Source organism: Podarcis muralis, chromosome 15 (genome assembly GCF_964188315.1).
Source record: "Podarcis muralis chromosome 15, rPodMur119.hap1.1, whole genome shotgun sequence".
Classification (NCBI taxonomy): domain Eukaryota; kingdom Metazoa; phylum Chordata; class Lepidosauria; order Squamata; family Lacertidae; genus Podarcis; species Podarcis muralis.
The window spans coordinates 7,028,507-7,054,042 of NC_135669.1; the positions used below are offsets into that span (position 1 = coordinate 7,028,507).

At 42.2% G+C, this 25,536-nt stretch overlaps 2 protein-coding genes and 1 long non-coding RNA gene across 7 annotated transcripts in view; 1 reads left to right on the plus strand and 2 right to left on the minus strand.

The window, feature by feature from the left end:
• The window catches only part of DDHD2 (DDHD domain containing 2), a 27,740-nt gene extending 13,954 nt beyond the window's left edge, over positions 1–13,786 (minus strand). The window contains exons 1-8 of one of the 4 annotated variants that reach the window (XM_028707377.2): positions 13,054–13,786; positions 9,643–9,855; positions 8,238–8,428; positions 7,460–7,549; positions 6,301–6,421; positions 5,740–5,829; positions 3,283–3,415; positions 1,211–1,419 (exon numbers count right to left, since the gene is read on the minus strand). In XM_028707377.2, the coding sequence (XP_028563210.2) occupies positions 1,211–1,419; positions 3,283–3,415; positions 5,740–5,829; positions 6,301–6,421; positions 7,460–7,549; positions 8,238–8,428; positions 9,643–9,847 (1,039 nt within the window). In that variant the 5' untranslated portion in view covers positions 9,848–9,855; positions 13,054–13,786. Of the gene's footprint in view, positions 1–1,210; positions 1,420–3,282; positions 3,416–5,739; positions 5,830–6,300; positions 6,422–7,459; positions 7,550–8,237; positions 8,429–9,642; positions 9,856–11,679; positions 11,785–12,077; positions 12,217–13,053 lie in introns of those variants that run through there. The other 3 variants (XM_028707378.2, XM_077919929.1, XM_028707376.2) reach the window with 3 other exon arrangements.
• The window catches only part of LOC114585101 (uncharacterized), an 18,498-nt gene continuing 5,258 nt past the window's right edge, over positions 12,297–25,536 (plus strand). Inside the window, exon 1 of the long non-coding RNA XR_003703812.2 lies at positions 12,297–12,615. This is a non-coding gene — a long non-coding RNA (uncharacterized LOC114585101). The remainder of the gene's footprint in view (positions 12,616–25,536) is intronic.
• Positions 22,021–25,536, minus strand: part of BAG4 (BAG cochaperone 4) — a 13,987-nt gene continuing 10,471 nt past the window's right edge. For both annotated transcript variants that reach the window (XM_028707379.2, XM_028707380.2), the window contains exon 5: positions 22,021–23,508. In XM_028707379.2, the coding sequence (XP_028563212.2) occupies positions 23,008–23,508 (501 nt within the window). In that variant the 3' untranslated portion in view covers positions 22,021–23,007. The remainder of the gene's footprint in view (positions 23,509–25,536) is intronic.

Sequence of the window (25,536 nt, forward strand, 5' to 3'; positions counted from 1 at the left end):
AAATTAAGCTTATTGCAGCTTTATTCAGCGTTCCTATTAGCCTCTAAATTCCTTGAGGCAAGATGTGGGTCAGATGTTATCAAGTAGGAGGAGCCCCTGCCCTCTTTGGGCACTAACATCTTGTGTCTGTTGGACTGATGTACTGATGTAAGTAACACAGGGCAGGTGGGCTACTCCTCTGTAGCCCCTGAGGATCTGCCAAGCCAAAAAACAGCAACAAGAGGGCTGAGTAGAGAACATTTCTAGAGCATTGTACTCCCAGCACCTCCAACAGTCACCTCCACTGAGACTTCTGAAAGTTTCTGGTACTGTTTCCCCCATCATGCTCCAAATGAAAATTGTCTTACACTATTCATGGTAGCCATTACTTAAAAACAGCAACAACACTATGGCATGGCATGTTTGGCCTTCAGTGGATGCATTTTATATTTAAAAAGAAGTCTGTTAAAATAATCATGGAACTAAACATGCCATGCAGCTCTGCTCTTAATCTGATTTTTTTTTTAAGTTTAAACTTTAGACTGTAAAATGATAAAGGTTTTGAAACATTTGAGATAAAAGCCAGAGGAAGCTGCTCTGGAAGTCTGATTTCTGCACTAACAAACCCTCTCAATCCCATGACCTCATGGGGGGAAATGCATTTAAAAATTGTTGTTGGAAAGTGGAAGAGCGAAGAAGTTGGATATTGCAATGAAAGATATTAAACAGAAATATATTCACATTTTATTTATTTCCATGTATAGAATGTTGGAGTTCTGGTTGGAGATTTTTGAGACAGATTTTGAATGTAATTCAGCCTTTCCAAACCTGTATGCAGCCAACAGCTGATATATCTGAAACTTAGTCACAATAGCCACAAAATGAGTTATTTGCTTGTGAATGGCTACTTTGATTGGCAACCTATCTTTAAATGGGAGTGAAACCTTATGCTCTGAAACTATAGGACTGGGGGGAAATGGAGTAACAGGTTACAAGGATACAAAACATGTTGTATTCCAAGACACAAATGTCTCCATTCAATTAAGGTGCTAGAAAAGGAAATGGGAAAAGGGAATTTTGACCATATACCTTTACGTTGTTCAGGGATAGGTGACCTGGTCAAGGTCCCACAGAAAGAACACCTCTGTGAGGAAGGATGCGATGATGATAATAATATAATAAATAATTAAACATGTCTGCATGCATCAAAATAAGAGAAAGGTATATATACCTAAGCTGTGACCTGCTATTGAGACTCCCCCTTTAAAATCAGGGTTCCTCTCCAAGAAGAGCAGGTAGATACGGTTCATTTCTGAAGCAACTGTGTCCACAATGGTCTGGCAGTAGGTGGAGCTATTATAGAAGAAAACATCTAGGATGGTGTCATTGATGAAATGACGCAGGCGATTGATGCTTGGCAAGGTGATTCTCTCCAAGTCTCTGAAAACAAAACAGAGAAGGGCATGTAGCCTTCCAGATGTTGTTGGACTCCACTGAAGCTTTGTTATCTTACACAGATACCTGATCTTAGAAACCAGATAAAAATAAAGTTTCCCAGTGAAAAGTACAAATCCCAATGCTGCACTCTGTACTCCAGTGACTACACTTGTTCACTCAGAAGCAAGCCCCATTGAATTCAGTGGATTGCCAGGACACAAGATTGGGCTACAGCTAACCTGATGTTAAAATCCTCAGCAAACACAATGTCAATGAAAGTAAGATGGAAAGGATCTTTGAAAGACCTTCCTTTGCATCATTGTATTCTAAAGCAGCGTAGGGAACCTTTTCCAGCCCAAGGTCCACATTCTTCCAGGGAGAACTATAGAAGTATAGAGTTGGAAGGGACCACTAGGGTCATCTAGTCCAACCCCTTGCAATGCAGGCATCTTTTGCCCAACATGGGGCTTGAACGCACGACCCTGAGATTAAGAATCTCCTGCTCTACAGACTCCTGCTCTGTCAGAGCACGTAGCTAGTTGTGGGCAAGGCCAGAGGCAAAAGTGGGAAGAGCAACAAGTGTGAATTTTACTTTTTGTACAGTAGGCTAATTTCTACACATCCCTCTCTATCCTCCATCCAGGCAAGCAAGAAGCAAAAATATATTCCATATAAGTTCAAAAATATATTCCACCCGGGCAAAAGCACTCAATCAATCAATTTTTATTACGGCAAACAGCCAGCATAAGCACTCATGGATGGTGCAAAGCATGTCTGGTAAGGGGTGTGGCCTGGAGAAAGGGTCTCTAACCAAAGAGAGTTCCAAGGCCAGAGAGGCCCTGGCTCCCTATCCCTATTTTGAAGCAATGTTTCCCAATACAGGCTGTCTAATACTAGAACAAAGAAGTCTGGGGAGCTGCCTAGTTTTCCAATTAACCCTTGATTAAGCATATGCATGGGACAGGTAGGCAGGCAGATTGCAAGACCTGATTATAAGGTGTAGTGTTTTGTTTCCATCCTCCGGGCAGAACAGGGTTTTTGAAAGCAGCTCTATTTCTCCAGGGGATTAAAGCAGGAGTGGGAGATGAAATACTTGGCAAAAAGCTTACCAAAGAGGATTTGCTGGATCCTTCAAGCAAAAAGCTACAAACAACTCCCTTGTTCCGGTGCTAATTTACTACAGGAGGGTTGTAAATTAGGCACTCGTTCGCTGAAAATAAATGCAAGTGCCTCCATAACCGTTGCCGATACAGAGATTGATCTAGGAGTTTGTGGGAGCGGCACTGGGCATGTAAAAAAATTGAATAGGGGGCAAATATCTTCTGATCCCTTATTTGCAAGGCTATTCTAGAGCAAAGTGGCAACAGCAAACTTAAAACACTATTTTTGGACACGCTGAACAGGATTAGGGTATGCCCAAAGTCCATAACATGCACTTCCCATTCTGTCTCCACTGCTTTGTCATTATTACCAGGCATGACAGCTCACACATTGTAGGAAATAGGAGTATTATCATTATTTAATAAATCTCTATACTGCCCTTCACCCAAGGATTATAGGGTGGTTTGCAATATAAAAACACAAAAATAAAAAACATAGTAACAAACAAAAAACAATAACCGCCCCCAACAGTTTAAAAGGCCATGGATTGTTTAATTAGCCAAAGGCCTGGAAGAAGAGGAATGTTTTTGCTTGGCATCTAAATATATGCAATGAATGGAGAGAGCATTCCACAGTTGGGGAGTCACTGCAGAAAAGGCCTCTTCTTGTGTTGCCACCCTCCAGATCTCTTGTACTTTGGCAAACTCTAGGCTGTCAGCATACAATGACTGGCAGGCTTGCTGGGAACACTCTTGGTTCACTTACACATCTACTCCAGTATGTAAAGTACTGTGCCAGTTCACTGGGAGGAATTCTACTCGGCCAATCTGTTGCTGCTCCTGAGCGTTCTTGAAGTGGGCAGGCAGCATACTCAATGAAACATTGCGGAAGTCATTGACTGTAAGAAAAAAAATCAATTCTGCATCAAGGCACAGAGCAACCACCCCACACTGAGGGCCCGACTAGATGTAATGGTGGGATATGGATAAACAGATCTCCCACGTTTTTCCAAAATAGGAACATCCATTGTGGGGGGCGGGGTGGGTGGAAAAGAAGGAAGGAGTATTTAATAAATTCCCCCTGCTCTGTTTTCCAAATCTGGACTGCACCCCAAAGCTGCTATTTGACCGAGGAGAAGGAAGATACACATATATCATAATGTACTTGTACATCCCCCTATCAATGGCTCAAATAGCAGCTAGGAAGTGGATTCAGATTGGGAAAGCAGAAAAAGAGAAAGGGGCTAACCCCCGACCCCTCAGGCCCAACCTCATGTCAGGGCTTCTATCTTTAGAAAAAGAAGACGAAGAATGGGAGACCTGATCATGGATGCCACAGCATCTCATCTGATATGTACCCAAGGAACTTATTAAGTTTATACATATTTAATTCAACTGTTCACATGTGGAAACTCAGTGTGTTAATCCATTTCCTGATTTCGTGTTTCTACATATACTGCAATCAGCTTACAAAGCTCATGGAGCATAGCATTTGGGAATCATAGCGTTGGCCTGTAATTGTAACAGGGTAACTTCATACTTTTTGAGATATAGCCCTTCCAAGAAGCATTTTACCCATCTTATATTGCAAACCAAGATGAACTGGAAACCAAACATTGACAGACAGCTTTGCACCCAAGGTTAACTTCTGAAAAAATATACTCTCTTGTTTTCCTAAAACTAGTTTGGTTGCATATTGAATCACACCTTATTGCATTTTGAGTTGCAACTTAAAAGGGAGACGTGTTAGGTGAGCATTTCACTGAAGATGCACCTTTTTACCCTGGTCTCTGACACCCAAGATTATATGTTTCTAGGACCCACCCTTTTTGGATTTTAAATTGTTTTAACCAGTTTTAATACTGTAGTTTTACACTGTTGTAAGCTGCCTGGGTTAGGCCATTTAAGCACTGCAGTGTCCTTCATCATGACCAAGGAGGAGCTGCTGCTAGGCAAGTCCTGTTACAGGGAAGAGACTGCTGGAACCGTAAGGGGCAAGCAAAACATTCCCAAGGCAGTTTACACTTAAAATAGAAAAACAATAATACAGCAAGACAGTAAAATGAATACAACAAAACATCAGCAATGGAATCTTGGTCATATTAAATTATTATTAAATATATAACAAACCTAAAAAGGCTCAACAGTGTGTAGCCTGTTCACACCGAACAGGCTGGCACTGCAACTGTATTTTATTGAAGAAAAATAAAAGCCACACATCAAGTCTGCAAACACACAATGGGTAATGCAGAAAACACAAGAATTCAGCATTTTTGCAATGATGACAACTGGATTTCTCATAAAAAGAAAGCGAGCAAAGGTTGGCAATTCTAGAAAAATCCCTAGTGCAGAAGCAACCTAGGACACAGTAAGCCCCAGTGATTTGTTACAGCTGTAAACTACATTTGTGTTTTATGCAACTTTTGCATCCACCTTGATTACAAAGCAAGGTAAGGCAAAGCTGTACTACTTGCAGAATAAAGTGCCCTAAGATGAAAGGATTTGGAAAAACTTTTGCATCTATAGTCTACTCTTTTAGTACCATCACCAGTTTCTGTTGAAAGTATTTGAATTTCCAATGTAATTCCCAGTGCCAATGAGGACTTATATGTAATAAACATCTGTAAACGACATTCTCTAGAGACTGTTTTGGCCCACTAAGCCTTGCAATTTTCCTATTTCAACCTTGATGGGAAGAGAATTATATATAATTTAAGGCTGCTGTAATATGGAGGAACTACTGTACTAGTTTAGTTTGGATATATCCTCCTTGGCAATCTCTGTGAGAACTAAGTGCACATATAACCGTTAGAATCATTAGCCAATTGATCTTGCGGACAACTTGCTTCTCCATCTCAAACAGAATCAGTCTGACTGACTTTCTAGTCAAATACAGTCATCAGTTAATTTCCTCATCATATGAACAAAACATACAGTAGCAGATATTCACTGAACCAGTGGGCTCTGACATCAGCTGTTTTAGATTCCACTGCTATTGTTTTATTGTATTCATTTTACTGTTTCTGCTGTATTGTTCTATTTCTATTTTAACTGTAAAGCTGCCCTGGGAATGTCTCTGTGAAAAAGTGGAATACAATTAAGTAATATATAATGGGATAAAATGGTTATAAGACATCACAATAACTCTGTACAACAGACCCACATCTTTTGTGGACCTCCTGGGATGCAGAACCAACAAGCATCTTTTATACTGCAGACTTACCACACTGAACAATACTCCGGAACCGAATATCACATGCAGGTCCAATTCCATGAACAACAAAAACCAAGTGGTCTATCTGCAAAGGTTCCCCTGAAATAAATAGAAATTACATACTTATCAAGACACTATTTTCAAATGGGAGTGACATTCTCTCAAAATGTAAGTTTTGGTTCCCCCCCACAAAAAAAGCTTACATTTTTCAAAGAAAAGTTATGGATTCTATACTTGAGCTAAATCAAATATTTGATTATGCTTTGGCTTCCCTAATTTTTTAAAAATAAAAAAATAATTAATAGATAAAATATATATTATAAACATGCCTATTTACTTTTCAGTAGTAGTATAACATCTTTAAGAATTATGTTCAAGTTTGGGTTTGGTTTGGTTTGGGTATGGTTTGGTTTGGTTTGAAGCAAGGGCAGAAGTACCAGGCAGTTTTCTAATCATTTTAGTCACATCTGTTTATCCTGTTTAATGAACAATCCCTGCATAAAATCATATCAAGAAAGGAAAAGCAGGTAAGTTTAAAATAAGCAAGGGGGGGAAAACGCATGTCATCACCATTAGGAATTTCAGCAGAAATATTTTCCACTCCTCTCTTCACAGTTCTTGGCCGGCCTTGCTCTGTGGGACTTGCGCCCCAGTCATCAGTGGTTGTTACTGGGTGGTAATGTACCATCAACTTGAAAGGACCACAAAAATAAAAGATGTTAGCACTACATAAGTAGGGGAAACAAACCACAAAGCAGAGACAATCAATTTCAAAGGTGGATAATAATTTAAATGCAACATCCAAATATGGACATGCAGAACGCTGGAGGAGAGGCATACATTCTCCTCTCCTAATGCACACCCATTTTATTTATTTGGAAACTTTATATACTGCTCATATTTACACAAATCTCTAAGTGGTTTACAACATAGATTAAAACATTTTTTTCCAATGACAAATACAAAGATTGCCAGAAAATGTCCGCATTCTATCAGAGACAATTAAGAAATAAGCAGAGCATCTTCTTTAGCATCAAAATAAACATTACATAGAAAAATTAGCTACAAAAATAGAAGGAAAATGCCACATTGTGGAATACAGTACATAGCTAATCAAAATACCCTCTAAACATAGGAAATGAAATCTTACAAATGAAAACCAACTAAAAATATATAAATTCCACATTTTAAAACAGCATGATTGACAGCTAGACAAAAGAAAAACCACCTCCCATTCGCAAAATACCATATCCCCATCAATCATATAATTAAGCAATTAAATTCCCAACAATAAGCACAACATAAATTACAGCTAAAAATGCCTTCCATTCGGTTCTTCTCAAGCACACCTTATGATCAATACACTCACATCAATCCAGCATATACATATTATAAACCAATATACGCATGCCTACCATTTTGACACTCCCTCAAATCATACTCTCCACACTCAGCAACCACAGGCATAATTCAATCTCACACCTTCAAACAACCCACACGCATGTCTACACCATAAGACCCAGAAAATGGGTAGAATATAGAAACTCCTTTCTCCAATTTTCTAACAGACCAGGCAATAACACTTCACCTATTCTCCCCTCTAGAAATGAACTTTTCTTTTCAGAAGTTCCTGATTTCCTGAAACAGAGTCAAAACTGTTTATTAAAAGATAAACGATGCTTGTAATACTTGAGAGTCGCAAACAGCAAACTTTCAAGCTTCACTATACCTTTGGGTTATGCAATATGATGATTTCTCTGGTCGGAGACTCCAGTTTCTTTTTCCACTCATCTAAGGTGACACAGATCATATAAGTGTCCTGAGAAGAAGAAGAAGAAGAAAATCTTTAAAGAGTCAAATATATGTCTTTTTTAAAAAAAAAAAATCTATCAAAGCACAATCCTATGCATATTTACTCATCTTTAACTGGACTACTATTCTGAGAGCACAGTGTACAAAATTAAATGACTAGAATCAGTTCAAAAACTATAGTTTGAAGAACCAAGCCAATAAAGTCCTAATTAGCCTCTCAATACATGCCTTCGGGGGGGGACGGGACACCTCAATCGGGACTATTAAGAGAAAAAGCAAAATATGTAGGTATTTTATTGTCTGGGAGATGGTGAGGCACCAAGAATGCTTGTTTATGTCCTTACAATATAAATCTGGGGGCCAAACAAAATACAGCATCAGGAAATTAGGCCTTCTGCTGTAACTGACATTATTATCAACTGAGGGGAGAGATGATTAGAAATGTAGAATGATGGGGGGTAGCCTTTCTCCACACACGCCATCACCTTGGCCATTTGACTTGTAGGTGAAAATTTACAGATACTGGTATCATACATAAAAGTTTTCCCACATAGGGGCCTGTGAGCTCCCATGTCGTTTTGCAAAGTTACAAAACTTGGCATATCCAAGATCAAAAAGACTTGCCAAAAATGGAAACATTTCAATCAGGGTATGACTGGTGCCTGCCGGAGGCAGCAGTTATAATTTACGGTTACCTCTAGCTCTTCACTGAAGCTTTCAGGGTATGGGATATATCTGTTGTCTTTGTCTCCCTTGTAAAACCAAGTGCAGCGCCTCACTTCAGATTCATCTTCTTCCCAGTAAACAGCATAGCGTAACCTCTTCTTCAGATGTACATCGTATCTTCCCCCCTCTGTTGGAACAACTAGCTCATCACAGTACTTGCCTGCAGAACAAAAGGACTACTATAAAGCAGGAATTAAACCCAAGATAAGGGGACACCTGACTTCCACAGCCACACATTATTAACGGAACTATGTAAAAAGGAAAAGCAGGGCTAAAACCAGATTCTAAAAGAATAAGTAGCCTATTTTTTTATTTTATTTTTTGCTTCCTACAAAATATGGTATCTAATGCAGAATTCAGAAGACTGCAGCTTTATTCTTTAAAGCAAGTGCATCATCTTTGTAGTTGACAAAATAGCTATGAAAGCATACCAAATAATGTTTACAAAATGACAACAATTTGTGGATAAATTCTGTATGTCCAGCATATTTTCCTGTCCTTCCCCAGGGACCTGCAGTTAAATTTCTCCACTCATTTCTCACACACTTACTTCCAGCCACCAACACTCGCAATGAAGTACAACTGTAGAAGGTAGGTCATTTTTTATAATTCCCTGCTTTTGAAACACTCCCTCTGATCACTTGGTATTCATAATTATACTGCAGATCATAGTCTTCAGAGTCACTTAGTTAATAAGCCACTATTTTAGTAAATCACTGGCTTTCTTCCTTGTCCTATACCAGAAGAACTTTGAGACATCCAATGAAATTGTTTGGCAATAGATTTATGAGTGACGAATGAAAAGTACTTATTTGCACAACACAAAATTTATAGCATGCACTGCCACAACATATGGCAATGACTATATGGAGTTGGGGAAATTTATGAAGGCTACCTCTGACTTTTATGCTTCCAAGGAGTATCTGATTGGCTACTGTAAAAAACAGAATCCTGGGCTAGGGGATTTTTAGCCTAATTGAGTGGGACACTTCTTATAATCTTAGGTGCAAAATAGCCATCAAATTAATTAAATTAATTGGGAGTATATCTCATTGAACTCAATGGGACTTATGTATGAGTGACATACATAGGATTGTACTATAAGGGTGGCCATGACAATGGGTTTCTGGCTGGAAATGCTCATATTTCAAACCCAGTTTCAAGTCGTCATCTGATGATTTAGTATTTGAGTGAACCATGCAACCACGCCAGTTAGAGAGATTATTTTCAAGGGAAGATGACTTAGAATTGGATATAGTCATATTGTAGGAAACCTCTGAACACCACTAATGCAACAGAGGATACTGGGAAAGATTGCTAACTAATAAGGCTGTGTTAAAGGATAGCTCCCACCTCCCCAGCATTTCAACTTACTGGATTTATGAGCATTTTCTAACTTCTCTGAATCTTGTCCACTGAAGGGAATCCACCTCTCTCTTGAATCTACTACCTTGCAATAAAACCAATGAGGGCAAACTGCCTCATATTTATTGGCTGCATCTGTTTCCAGTGCTTCAGATGAGCTGGCTAAATTAGGCAATGGAGAAGGCTCTGTCGGTTGATGCTCTGCTGCTGACATTGCACTGCCTGCAAGAACACAAGACAGGAAACAGAATATGGTTTAAAATACCTACAGTTTATTTGATAGCAACGAATGAAAAGGTTACGTAGGAATAAAAATGACCCCAGACAGCACAGTTTCTGAGAAAATAAGCAAGATAAAATTGTAAATTGCTACAAATGAGCCAACAGCAACCACACAGACATCAAGCCTCTCAAACCAAATCAAACTTACAATTTGGACTTCAACTTCAGCACAAAGCAATTCAGTGGGACCACTAAACATCTAAGAGCCCACAACTGCATCAGAACTACTTTCCCTTCTGCAGCTTTATAAATATTTTTAAATGCATCATTCTAAAATTCATGGACAGGCATATTACTATCCCTTTGGCTTACACCTCCACATCTGAGAACCAGAAGAGAAATTATAACTGAATGAAAATAGCTAAGTGAATCAAAATAAAAATAAAAAGAACTACATCACTCGCAAACAGGTAGAAATCCCCACCTAACTGACATGAAAATGTACCCCCAAATGATAATTTAAATAAGATACTTACAGCCACAGAATCCTAACTGCTCAGTCTTTACTCTACTACAGGGTGGGGAACAGGTTTTATTGCTTTAAAGAGACCCTAGGCGCTTGCTAACACATTAGATTTCAGTCTTGGATATACATGATGATAATTAAATAAGCTAATATTAAGACATTTTGACTTCTTGCAGTTGCGAACTATAGATGCCTTCGCATATTCAGTTTTGTGATGGTTTTGCCTCCACATGGCAAAACACACTAACCTGTCACAAGGCAATTGTTCAAAAATATTTCTCCAGAAATCTCCAATAGAGACAATGGTTTCAATGTACATATGGACAGTGACAACTAGACTGGTGCTTTCAGCATCAAAAACAGTAAGCTAAGCAAAAATATGAATAATGATCCTAGTCCTTGCATAAAATTGTCAGGGGGGTACGAATTAGACATGCAAACACTGCTCCAAATTCTTAGTCAGCAAAATAACAACACTTTGGTCCCTGTCAGGCAGTGACCCCATCTCCTTTTAATCACAGGGTATTTACTACTAAGCACCCAGATACCAAATACAAAAGCCACAAGCTTAACCAATCATTTCAGCACATGCTTCCAGTTTCATAATACTGGTTGTGCCGAGCAACAAACAGCAAATGTGACAGATTCCCCTTAGGAAGAAGAGGAGGCTGGATAAACACCCATCGCTACAAAATGAGTTGTGCACACAGCTGCTCCCAGCCATTACTGACGCCACGGATGCCACGTTCCAAGCCCTGCTGCCCCCCTGATCCAGTAACCCACTGTTGCCCTTGTTAGTCTAAAGGCCACCCTGTCCTCCTCAGCACCTTCGCAGCACCCGCCACCTCCTACCTAATCCCTGTACCATCTGTGACCAAGGTTTCTCCTACCTGGTACCCAGCCTTTGAGAACACCTTACAGGAAGGACCCAGGGCTGCCTTTCAGCTTCTTGACACCCAACCAATCGCAATCCATTTGATGGTCCCCTGACACCATCCCTCCCACAGATAAAAATAAAATATGGGCACTTGGACACTGGGCAGCCCCCTCCCCAAGACCACTGCTGGCTGGGCAGGCATTGATAACCTCCTGTCCGTTACACCTGGGGTGGCAGGTGCAGGGCACAGGTAAACCTGCGTCTATCTGCGTGTGCAGGCACACATCCTTCCCCTGACACCACATGGGCATCGATGGCCTCCCCGCCCCACAGAAACACACACGCACACGTCCCTCCCCATCCTGTCACTCCCCGCAGGAATTCGTGACATTTTGCATCCCCGTCCCCCCGTCCCTTTTACCCATTGCTGGCGAACACGCCTGGACATCAGGCGCAGCGACCGCAGAACGGACCGCGAGTCCCCGCCCTCGCCGACACGCATTCGCTGAACATCCGAACGGGGCTCACCGTTCCACAAGCCACGGGAGGCTGCGGATCTGCCCCCAAACCCGCCCCGCCCGCCCCTTTTCCTCCTGACATCAGGGAGGTCAGAAAGTCCCCTCCTTTTCCAGGATGTCCAGCGGAGGCGGCAGCAGCATCCCTTTGGCCGCCCCTTCCGCCGAGACACAGAGCCGCCGCCGCCGCCGCTTGGCGAGAATCGCCTCAGAGAGGCACCGCGCTCGGCCCTCCGCCCCGGGCTCGCCTGTCGCGAGCAGCCCCAGCCCCCCGTCCTCCCCGCCGCCTTCCTCTCGCACTGACCCCGGGCGCCCAGGCCGCGACGTGTCCTCGCCTTGCCGCTTCCCCGGCCGGCTGAGCTGTCCGACAACAGCGGCGGAGAAGGAGGAGGCTGGCTGAGGCGAGGCGGGGCCGCCTGGGGCGCGCGAGGCAGGCCGGCTCTCCTCGCAGCCCGCCTCCTACTGGGCCGGGCCTGGCCCGCCTGGCCCGCCTTCCGCCGCGAGCGTTGAGGGGCCTCGCACCTCGCCAGAGCCCGGCGGGGGAGGCTCTTCGGAGAAGGAGCGCGGGGAGAAGAAAGCGAGGCCCCGCCTCCGCCCTCGCGTGTCGGTGAGAGGCCGCGGAGGAGCCCCGCGCTCAGAGCCTCCCTTCGCCCGGCGAGCAGGCTGCGCGCCCCTCGGCCCGCCGCGCTACCTCACAGGGTTGCTAGGAGGAGGAGGAGAACGCAAGAGGAGGAGGCCCCAGGCCGCTCTCGCCGTGGCCGGACGGATCGTTTTAAGACCCCGCCTTTGTTACCCCAAGGAGCTCAAGGTGGCGCAGTGACCCTCACAGACAACCCTGCGAGGTAGGCTGGCCCGAGGTAACCCGACCAGTTGGGGATTTGAACCCAGGTCCTGACTGCGCCACAGTGGTCCTGTGGCGCATATGGGGAAGCCCGCCAGGAGGACACTCCCAACTTGTGATTCCCAGTCCCTGACATGGAGAGAGACACTCAGGTAGAACCTAGCCACCAAGAGCCTTAAGAATAAAGGGCAAGAGGGACAGTAAACTGTGTATTTTCCCTGTTACTGGTTTTTAGTGGGAAAGGATATAGTGTTCTTTTCTTAAGACTAGAACTGAGAGTCATTTAGGACTGGCAGAAGGAAGCAATTCTTCATACAGCACATTGTTAAAACTATGGAATTTAGTGACAACCACCAACTTAGATGGCTTTGAAAGAAGATTATACAAATTTATGGACAATAAAGCTGTCGATGGCTGCATAGTCATGGCTGTGTGTTACCTCTTGTATTGGTGCTTCTGAATATTGGTGGTTGGCGTTCACAAGTGGGAGAGTGCTGTTATGGTCCCATCCTGCTGGAGCTTTGCATAGACATCTGGGGAGCTGCTGTGTTCTGCAATTGCTGTTCTTCATTCAATAAGCTTTACTCCCAGGAAGTGCGTAAAGGACTTCGGTCTTATGTTTATATCCTTCCCTCCAACGAGCTCAGGGCAACATATTTTTATGGGGGGTGGGTATATACCATCCAGTTAATCATTCTCCACTGGGCAGTTCACAAATTAAAAGCAATAAAATACAAATACAAGCAATTGACAGCTGAAACAATGCAAAAGGCTGCACCAGCACAAAATTAGCATACAACCATATGGAACTGGGGAAGTTCCGTAACCAACAATTCCTGTTACCCAAAGACAACCTATACTTTTGCTTCGAGAAATTCTGGTCCCTAGCTTTTTGCCCTTTGGACAATTCATTGTTAAAATGCTGATTGTAAGAGCTGCTAGACTTGGGTGCAGGATTTGACTCACTTAAGTCTTTGTGAGGGTGTGCATCTTGTCTCTGGCATGGGCCGGGGGTTGGACATTTGGCCCTCCAAATGTTGATGAGACTGCTGGGGCTGATCAGAACTGGAGCCCCAACAACTGGAGGACTGACTGCAGATTCCCCACTCCTGCACTATTATACATAAAATGCATGTGTATGCACAGCCTGTAATTATACATAGAGACTGAGCAGCCCTAATACTAAACAAACATTATGTGACTGACACTTAGACTTGTGTATTCCACTTCCCTTTAAGTGCCTCAAGGAAGAGAGCTGGAACATCTCTATTTTCAGCTAACCACATTTTGTCCTTTCATTCGAACCAGAACAAAATGATTAAAGTACACTGGTTTGTTGTAACAAAATGTGATTTGTGGTCCTACTTGTTTCAGCTAAATCTTCATTAAAACTAACCACAGTTGGACCCAGTTAGACAAAATAAACTGCACTCAGTTGAAAACATTAGTAGATACCTTGACTGCTTCCTCGAATTCACTCTGGAGGAGGGAGATAAGAACAGGCTTGTCCATGGTTTAGTATTGTGTCCAAACCAGTTCATTACAGCTTCAGAGGTACATTGCGAATTGTTGGGAGCATATGACAGTTATGCCCCCCCCCCCCCGCAATTGTGAGAGGGCTTTTCACTTATATGTTGGTTATTGGCTTCCCAAAAACTGGCCATTGTGGGAACAGAATAGCCTTTGGGGTGAACCAGCAGGTCTGTTTTTCTTTGCTTGACCAAAAGAACATCTCACTTGTTGAGCTTTTAAATCCATGGAATACAGGAACCATTTGAGGGCATTCAAATGGACAAGGAACGTGTGTGTCCTCTGGCACATCACCATCAAGTTTACAGCCCTCTATTACTTTCAGGGCAAAGGTCTGTGACAGAATGTCTCCTTTACTCATAGAGGGGCCCTGATTGCATTTTGGACCTTTGCCCTTATACTTGTGCAGAGCTGTAAATAGGATGAATGATGGTCATGCTTTGGAAAGGGTGGGGCTTAGCTGCATGCCCCTATTCTCCCTTGCATGATTGTTTGCACATAAGTAGGGATGGAAGGATCTGTCAGTTTCACATTTTTCCCATCTTAAATTCGGTTTCCACATTTCTGCAGCAATTTGCTAAAGAAAGAAAGAAAAATCCTCATGAAACTGGCATCATTTTGGTGCAAAATTCTCCTAAACACATTTTTGTATTTTAATTGATATATCCATTTTAATGCAGTTTCCTCTAATAAAGGCATTTTTATAAACATTGGTTGGTTGGAGACGTACATTACAAAATTTGAATAGGTGTGAATTTCAGAGGATGGCTCTGTTTTGGTTCTGTTGTGCAGATTTGGTAGAGTCATCTTTAAATATGATCTGAATCAAATTTCTCCTTACCCTGACACTAACCCGTGTGTAATCTGAATGCCACAGTAAGGCGTTTGTTTCCAAGTAAACCAATACAGCAGGCAGAGAATCACATACTGTAACATGGCATGCAAGGGAGAAGCCTAGGCAATAATTTTAGTGTGGAAAGTGAGATGTTGCAATCACATCCCCATTTTTGTGGAATGTTGGGGTGGTGTGCAGCTGTTGCTTTCATGTACTGCCATAGGCTTTCAGGTAGAATTTATTGGCCTGGTGTGGAAAACCAAAGCTCCATCCCAAATCAGAGATGCAAATTTGGAGAAGGGTTATAGCCCTGTGGTAGAGCATCTCTTTTGCATGCATAAAGTCCCAGGTTCAATGCTCAGCATTTCCAGATTGGTTTGGGAATGTCACCTGCCTGAAACCTTGGAGAGCTGCTGTAGACAATACTGACCTAGATGGACCAATGGCCTGACTTGGTATATGGCATCTTCTGGGTTGTATCCAATGTTTGTTCTACTCAGAGTAAACCTATTGAAATTTGTGGACTTAAATTAGTTATGTCCATTAGTTCAATGGGTCTACTTTGAGTAGAACTAACATTGGGTACATGCCTATTTCCCTAAATTTAGGACAGCTTGGGAGTCAGAGGCAAAGTCTGGTTCTTGCCATCAGGGCTTAGTCTTAGCTATAGAGTTACGACAGGATTAAGGTACCAACACCCACAATCTGTTGACAAGAACAGGATAGGCTAAAACAGGTTTGGTCCAACATCAGCATAATCCCTAATATCACTACCACCCTTCTCTTAGGAAATTCCCTCAAAGTTTAAAAAAAATAACAGCATTCAGTTAGTTACCTCATTGTTGACCCTTCATATACATTAAACTGCTGACAAATACAGCTTGCACCACACATTGTTATTTCTGATCCGTGGAGCCCATTTTAGAAAGAAATGCTTTGCAATTTGATGCTAATCTTCCTTTTCCAACCACAAGACAATTCACAACCCTTCTAAAAATAGATCATTTTACCGTCTCAGCCCAAAGTCCTACCAATGACAACTGTGTTGGACCTTATCTGCAAAGACAGAGAAGAGTTAATGGCTAACCAGACTATTACGTATTGCCTATACAGAAATTTTTCATGAGCTCCTGATATTTTGGGGATAGAACCCAACTCCAGCTAATCTGCATCCTTGGCATATAAAGGGGGCTCTGAAATTCAGAAAGGTGGATATTATCAGGGACCACATGGACACACATCCTCCATTAGAAGATTATTTGAAATCGTCAGAAATAGTCAACAAAATGGACACATTAGTTTTATTTAAGGTGTGATACATTAAAATATATATACATATTGATATATGATTGTATCCAACACTGGTCAGACTTGGAGTAGACCCACTGAAATTAATATACAGTGGTACCTCGGGTTAAGTACTTAATTTGTTCCAGAGGTCTGTTCTTAACCTGAAACCATTCTTAACCTGAAGCACTACTTTAGCTAATGGGATCTCCTGCTGCCACTGCGCCACCAGAGCATGATTTCTGTTCTCATCCTGAAGCAAAGTTCTTAACCCAAGGTACTTCTGGGTTAGCAGAGTCTGTAACCTGAAGCGTATGTAACCCAAGGTACCACTGTACGTGGCTAACTTAGGTAGAGAGTAGCAGTTGTATACAACCTTTCTTCTACCTTTGCCTGTACAAGATGTTTCTAATGCAGTTGGGTGGAATTAAGCCCAATCGCAACTGCTCACTGCCTGTCTCTACCATCACCACACACCACAAGTCTTAGTAGCAGAGCTCTGAACATTTCCCTTCCTAGTGACTGGACTAAATTGAACCTGGGGAGTAGAATAACTTGACAGAGGGAATGTTCTATCCCTTCCTTGGACAGAGGTAGCTAGTCTTTTTGGGCCTGGAAAGCTGCATTTGTTCTTGGCCAACCCTCCATTGGCCTCTTGCCAGTGAAAGGGGAGACCAAGACTAAAGAGAGTGTGGAAACTCTCAAGCACAAGTCACATGCACACGCACACACACACATCCAGGGGGCAGATGTTGAAAACTCTCAGCTCAGCTCATTACCATATGGGGATTAACTAGTCTAGGTGACTGAAGCAAAGAGGAGAACTGTTAAGGTGTTTCCCAATTTAAAGCACCCTAATGCGGATAGTTACTTTCCCGGTCTGGAGAGTTCTACAGGTCGTCAAGGGCAAAGCAGCAAGTTAAAAATACGTAGCTAGGCAGACTTGTCTCCATAGTATACATCCCTTTGAGTCTCTGGCTGGAGTCTTGTACGTAAAACATAATTGTACTTAAATTGTGTTTCAAAGTTGGCATAAGTAGTGCCAGAGTTGCATTGAAATTCAGCGATACTGCCTTCTGACTAGGCTGGGTGGGGAACTTTTGGTCCTCCAACTGTTGGACTACACTCCCATCATTCCTGGCCTCTGGCAACACTGATTGGGGCTGATGTAAGCTGGAGTCCAACATCTGGAGGACCAACAATTCCTCATCCCTCTGTAGGCTGTGGTATTCTGTCTCTCTGAAATAAAACTTAGAATTTTAAGTTGCTGGTCTACTTTTTATTATTGTAAAACCCCACCTCAAGTTAGGAAAGCAGAATTGAAATTGAAATACTTTATTGTCACTTGTACAACTTGTATACAGTGAGATTACACAAGCATTCAGCTCTCTTAGTCTTAATGCCCCTCGTTTACTGATGCACACCCACCAAGCCCAAAAGTCAGTTGCCCTGTTGTTATCTTTTCATTCAGCAGCCTAACATCCCACGGATAGAATCTGTTCTTTACCCTGTTGGTGAGACTAATCATGTTTCTATATTTTCTGCTCAAAGGCAGGAGATCAAGAAAGTGCCGGCCAGGGTGTGAATCATTCCTGAGAATTTTCCTCACTCTCCTGAGGCAATGTTCTTCCGTGATGTCTTCCAGTGGATTCACGGGATAGCCCATAATATCTTGTGCTGTATTCACCACCCTCTGTAGGCACTTCCTATCAAACCAGCATACCACACCGTGATGCAGTATGAAAGGACACTTTCTATTGTGGACCGGTAGAAGGAGCTCATCAAATGTTGATTGACATCATTCTTTCACAATACTCTGAGGAGATGGAGAATACTAAGTATCTGCCCTCTCGGTTAAAATACTGGAACTATTACTCAGCAAAAAACATGTTTGCCCAACTTGTGATTGTTAGTGTCCAAGACCAAAGTGACAGATATACTCAAAAAGATGCCCATTTTTTCTTCCATTGTATTTTTTCTCCCGATGCGTCCTATCTAAAGTTGCATCTCCCACTCAGTCTTGTGAATCGCTTGATCAACATGGGATGCTAGATTTTGTCCTTCACCACAGGTTGATTTCTAAAGTTTGTGCAGTGGCTGGTGACCTGGGAGTATACATACACTTCACGTCTAGATAAGTGAATAACAGGGGTATTAAGAAGTAGGAGCTACAGGAAAAGGGAAACATTTGTACCTCACATCTTCTAGATCAGTCAAAGGCTTCTTAAAGAGCAACATTTACAAGCAGTGGTTGCATTATTTTGCAACATGGAGGTAGGAGATAAACAGCCTTCAGATCTGGCCATGGCAATGACAGATGCCTTAGTTACATCACATCTGGATTACCGCAGTTCGCTCTACATAGAGCCTTTGAAGTATGCTCAGAAATAACTTGTCCAGAATGTAAGGTATATAATTTGGCATTGAATATCTGGCTTATTTGATTATATAATTTGGAATGTTTTAATGTGGTTTTTATTGGATTGTTAAAATGGAAAACTTAAATATTATTTTTTTAAAAACAAAACAGAATGTGGCAGCCAAGCTGTTAACAGGAGCTGCAGATAGGGAGCATGTAATTCCCTTGTCCAGCAGCTGCACTGGCTTCCCATGTTTCTAGACATTAGTGAAAAGTGCCTGTAAGAAGTTTTAAAGGCCTGAACCATTTAGGACTGGGATATTCAAAGGGCCACCTCACATATGAGCCTACTTACCGTACCTTTTGAGATTATCTTCAGATGCCCTCTTGTGTATCCCAACCAGGGACAGGAGAAATGAGATTCAGTTTGCAGTTAAAGGCAACTGTGTTCCCAGCATTCCCAGAAACAGGCTTAGTTGTGAACAAGGCAGGGGCTTTTTTCTATAGTTGCACCTAGACTTTGGAACTCCCAAGGGAAGCCCATCTCATCTCTTCTCTCATGGTCTGCTATATCCTTTATTATAATCTCAGAGAGTGTGTTGATGAAAGCTGTATTCCAAGACATCTAGAGGGCACAAAGTGGGGGAAGGCCATTGTAAGCTGTTTTACACTGCTGATTTATGGTTTTCCCTTGCTAGCCACCTTGAGTTATTGAGAGGAAAGGCAGGAAATAAATCCATTTTCTTTCCACACACACCCAAAGGCAAGATGGGTCTTTACTTGACAGAAATTCAATGAGTAGCAGACTCATTGTGCTAATACATACTGGCATGGAATTGATGTAAATGATGTCATAAAACCCTTGTTTACAAGGAACTGAAGACCAGTCAACAATGCACAATTTTCATGCCCTTTTCACCGTACTGCCACTTAGGGTTACTGCAACAGGGCTGTTGCATAAAAGGTACCAGTTAGTCCTAAGATGTTTCACTGCCACCCATTCATTCACAAAGGCTCATGGCTTTCAAAACAAATCAGTCTCAGACCAGTTTTTGGCAACCCTGCTGCTCTTTCATTTGTTAGAATCAAGTCCGTGAATTGCATGACCCTGCACAATCTTTCCGCTCAACAGTCTCAGCAGAGTTGTAAATGGACTGCCATGAAGTGTTGGGTGAAGAAATGATCATTTGACCCATCAGCTAGTGCAAGATATTTAAGACATTGTTTTACATAACACATACTCATAAACCACATCACACAACAGTAAGTCCACAAAGGAATATTGTATTCCATGCTTCATTGACTATGCAAAAGCCTTTGACTGTGTCAGCCACAGCAAACTATGGCAAGTTCTTAAAGAAATGGGAGTGCCTGATCACCTCATCTGTCTCCTGAGAAATCTCTATGTGGGACAAGAAGCTAGTTAGAACTGGATATGGAACAACTGATTGGTTCAAAATTGGGAAAGGAGTACGGCAAGGCTGTATATTGTCTCCCTGGTTATTTAACTTATATGCAGAATTCATCATGCGAAAGGCTGGACTGGATGAATCCCAAGCTGGAATTAAGATCGCCGGAAGAAATATCAACAACCTCAGATATGCAGATTACACAACCTTGATGGCAGAAAGTAAGGAGGAATTAAAGAACCTTTTAATGAGGGTGAAAGAGGAGAGCGCAAAATATGGTCTGAAGCTCAACATCAAAAAAACAAAGATCATGGCCACTGGGCCCATCACCTCCTGGCAAATAGAAGGGGAAGAAATGGAGACAGTGAGAGATTTTACTTTCTTGGGCTCCATGATCACTGCAGATGGTGACAGCAGTCACGAAATTAAAAGACGCCTACTTCTTGGGAGAAAGGCGATGGCAAACCTAGACAGCATCTTGAGAAGTAGAGACGTCACCTTGCCAACAAAGGTCTGTATAGTTAAAGCCATGGTTTTCCCAGTAGTGATGTATGGAAGTGAGAGCTGGACCATCAAGAAGGCTGATCACCGAAGAATTGATGCTTTTGAATTATGGTGCTGGAGGAGACTCTTGAGAGTCCCATGGACTGCAAGAAGATCAAACGTATCCATTCTGAAGGAAATCAGCCCTGAGTCCTCACTGGAAGGACAGATCGTGAAATGTATGTTCATTTTAATTGTTTTACTAAACCTGTTAAGAAATTCCAATCTTATTTGTTCTAATAGCTACTTTAATTTCTTCTTTGATGTTTTCCAAAAACTTTGATGGCACACAACAGAGAATTCAATTAACTAACAGGTGAGGCTGACAGATTATACTGGCCCAAGGTCATTAAGTAAGTTTCATGGCATAAGCTTCAGGGAACTGAAACCATGTTTTGCCGTTTCAAGCCAAGACTATTTCCTAGTACACCAAAGTGACTCTTAATGGGAGCTGCCACCTTTAGAAGGCTTGCATTCAGCACTAAATTTAAATTTGGCACCAGCTGTAAGCCCTGCTTGCAGAGAAACGATTCTACCACTCCCAATGGTTCCTTTGCAACCATGACTTTTCTTGTCCCAGAACTGACATGAGATGTGGGCCTGGTAAGGAAAACAACCTTGCAGGCAAATTAGGAGCCCAGCTGGCCTAATTCGGCCCATAGGTCCGAGGTTCTCCCATGCCTGCTCTAACCCATCATCTAGAAGCAGTAAGAACAAGCACAGCTCATTTTAGCAACATCATTCTACATCAACATCTTTGCATATCACTAACACCACTTATTGTACTTCCTCGTAGTAAAAGCTTCAAGTTGCTAACATATTTATGTATACAGTAGGGCTTGATGCCCCCGCTTGCCAACCCCCCTTTCCCCCACACACCTGACCAACCCTGTCAACTATCCTCTCACAGCTCACCCAACCCCTTTTAAATGAGGATGGGTGGCACTTCAGAGAGCAATTTGGCAACCTGCTCGCTGAAGCACCTCCTACTCTCCTCTAAACAGCTTGTCTCGATCTCTTGCCACCCACACTGCTTACCTGATGGTTTTTCATGATGCTGGTGTTACCAAGGCCACATACAAATTTGTGTCCCCTCAAACACTACTTGTAGAAGAAAGGTGGTGCAACCTTTTGAAATAAAACCCAACAAATCTAAACGTAATATTCTCACACTTCATAAACTCACTGCCAAGACAGCCAATGGTGCAACTGGGCATTATGGAGGACTACACAAATTCATAGGCACACGATTCAGTAGCCACGTATTAAAAACCAGGCCATACTTTCTCTTAAGAAAGACGTCCCAAGCATCATGCCACAGGAAACAACTTTAGTGTATCCAGGGTGTAATCCCATTGTGCCATTATATATGCCCCTCTCATTTATACAGACAGGCATTCGCTCATAAAATTGGTCACTCAAAACAGAACACTGCACAATTCATTTAATACCCAATTCATCATTTTTAATGATCTGATACACCAACACTGTTCTTACTTGATGATGCCTTGCAATAAGTGTATGTTTTAAAACTAGGTGGTTTATTTCTTGTGTTTGGAGCAACAACCACTTTGTGAGGAGTTAAAAGATTCACAGCAGTAGCCTTCCCTGCCACCTATAGAGTTGATCTTACGGAATCAGTTACAAGATTAAAAGTGGAATACAAAAAACTGCAACATATGAAGTGACATCACAATTAAGTACAATTGTCCTGAAATGCCTCCGGCCCACAGTTCCTACAATCAGTCTCTTATTTGCAATGATCAAAGCACTTCCTTCTGCCTACCTCATGAAAAAGCAGTGTGGATTATATCTGCATGATAAAGGAGAAAATATAGCATAAAACATCTATTGGTTTTGGCTGCCATACTGTATGGTTGCACTTTAACAGAAAGTACCCAAAAAGTTACCAAACACTACACAATTTATATGGCAAGGAGTGAGGAAGGCGGAAATAATACACAAGAGCAGCCGCTAGGGAGACGAAGTCTTGGTTTTACTGGCGCTGGGTTGTGATTGAAAAGTCTTTGTACCTTACAAATTTTGGCATGTTACTTGAGCAGCTGAAGTCCTTGGTGTTCCAAGAGATCTCTTCAGAGATGCACGCTCTGGTACCAAAATGTCTTTTACTCAGTATTTTCCTTCTGCGGCTGGAAAAATGTGGCAATATCCATCGAGGCTGCTATAGCTGAAGTCTTCAGTCAACCAGGGTCAGCACTTCATCCCTTCTCCTGCATTCACTGGTAGGATCACCAAGACTTTGGGTTTGAAATCGTCATTTAGTCACAACCAACTAACCAGTGGTGTTACTTTAAAATTAAAATGCAAGTCCCCACTTATTGCTTTGGGTGGTAAAGAGGGCTGAGAATCGGACAAAGCTAGATATCTCTGGGCATTCAAAGACTGGAGGCCTGAGGATTATTACCTACATTAAAGCCCCTTTCTTTCCAGTTCTTCCAGTATGGCCTGGATTCTGTGAACGGCCTCTTTCCTTGCCTGCCGTACATTGTCCTGACCACCCGTCTCCACAGAGTCCAGCTCCAACAACTTCTTGGTCAGCATTTCCTCCAGCAGCCAGTAGTCCTTGTCTGTCTTTTTCCCTACAAATTCGTCCACCTCCTCCTCCAACTGCTCAACGCCCTCCATAACTTGCATAACCTTTTGTATGCCTGATGGCACATCTGGTATCTCTGATGGAGTCTGAATACTGGTTTTAGATCCTGGTCCATGGTCAGCAGTCACAGATGGTTTCCTATGTACATTATCATACAGCTGGGGCTGCGCACTATACTGCACTTTGGGGTTGGAAGCAGATGGCTTAGTATCAAACTGCTCCGGCTTGTAGTCATTCATGGTCCCAGAAGGCAGGTTATTGGCTTCAGAAAAGTAGCCCTGCTGGTTATTTCCTTGCTCCAACTGGTTATAAGAGTCCTAAAGAAGAAAACAAGAGCCTTCAACATGGCGTCCAACGCTAACAATCCCATTACCCCACATCCTGTCGCAAAGGTGCTGTGCACACAGATCCTTGGGCTGCCAATACTGCCAGGCTGTCTCTGTGCTTATCAGTAAGGTCTGCATGCTCAGAATGTCAGTGCAAAAAGGGTCCAAGCACTGAAAGACACTAGGGACAGGACTTGCACTTTGAGCCTGTCAGATTGACATCACAATGTGGAATGACATAATAACTTGAATCCCAGGTGACCTGCATAGGCCCTGCAATCCATAAGCAGTTCCAAAAGGGGGGGAAAGAATACTAGATACTTGGCAGACTAAGCTCTTGAGGTTTTTCTCTCTCAACTGAATAGCAAGAAACAGCACAGCAGCAAGGAATTCTGACCAAGAGGCTGCATGCAGCTCATGGACTGAAGATTGCCCACTCCTGTAATTAAGGAAGGGTGGCTTCACTAGCCAAGGGGGAAATTGCTCCTATCCTATTGAAAATGCAAACTAGATCTGTCTGTGCTATAATGTCTACAGAAGCATAAGAGGGCCTATGTCCTAGCTGAGAAAATCCCTTGGCTGATAAAAGGAACAAGGGTACAAGTTGGCCAGGGGATAATGATGTAGACTGTTCTTGTGTACCTTACAATAACAAGCAAAGGGGGAAAGCACAGCCCTTCCAAGAAGGTCCAGGTAACAATTCACAGCTCTGGGAAACAGACAAAAGATCACATCTGTATGCCTATAAGCAAGTACACTGGGAGGGATAAGGGCTGGAAAGCTTGCCTGTGGGTTCCAAGCTTAGGAGACACCTGAGGAGAAAGTTATATTCCTGTTTCAGATGGCTTATTAAGGTGGAGCTGGACTAAGCTAGCACCTACCACTTTAGGATTTGCTAGAGGTGAAAGGTGATCTACAGAAAAGAACATAAGCTTAATATAGCAGCACCAAATTATTCCTTCACTACTTGCATTAAGCAAAGGATGCCAGAACTTCAAGATTTGTTCATGTATAAAGGCCTGAAAGGTATGAGATGTAGGTACCTTCTTCCAGAGTGATTCCCTTCATATCTGTTCCACCAGCCCTACTCTGTATTCCTCAATCATGTGAGGCCTGATGGGTGGCAACAAGGAGTAGGACCCTTGTGGTGCCGGCATCCACCCTGTAGAACACTCTTAGTTGAACTTCATAAAATCTGACATGTTACGGTTTTATGGGTTTGGTCAAAACATGTTGTTTCAAGAAGAACTTTAGCTGGGAAAACTTTTCATTATAAATGTTAAAGCAGTTATATTTACTCAATTTTCTTCTTTTGTGTGTGTGTTACAAGTTACTTGTTTTTGGCATTTTTTGTTTTTATAATGTTGATTTTTTATTGTTAATTCCTTTTTTTGGATTTGCTCTTATTGCATGTATATTTTATTGTTTTAAGCTGATATGAGTGTTTCTTTAATGATTAAGGGGTGTATGTGTATATATATATATGTATATATGTGTGCGTGTATATGTGTGTGTGCATATATATACACACACACACACACACACACACACACACGACACACACACACAAAAATACATATTTAAAACTGGGCTACAACATAATCAATCAGCAGATTTAAAAAAACCTTATGAATTGACCAAAACTGTGCCAATTAACTGGGCACCAGTTCTCTCCCCACTGCCCAAATACAGATGCCTTAAAAACTGCAGGTGGCAGGCATCATTCTAACAGATATTTTCTCTTCCCTCACACTTAGGCAGAATTGCTCTTCTAAATATGATGCTTGCTACAATACATTTTGATCTAAAAACAAATTATCCTGTTTTCTACAGCAATACTTTTACCCACATACAAATTTATTCAAAAGATAACCCATTAAATAAGCTAATACTGATGACAAACTTATTTGTTTCTTTAGTTAGGAAGCAGCTTTTATATAATAGCCATGGATACAAAAAGCTTCCCAACAATGAACAGAGGACAAGCATTGGGGAGAGATTGCCTCCCCTCAAAAATTA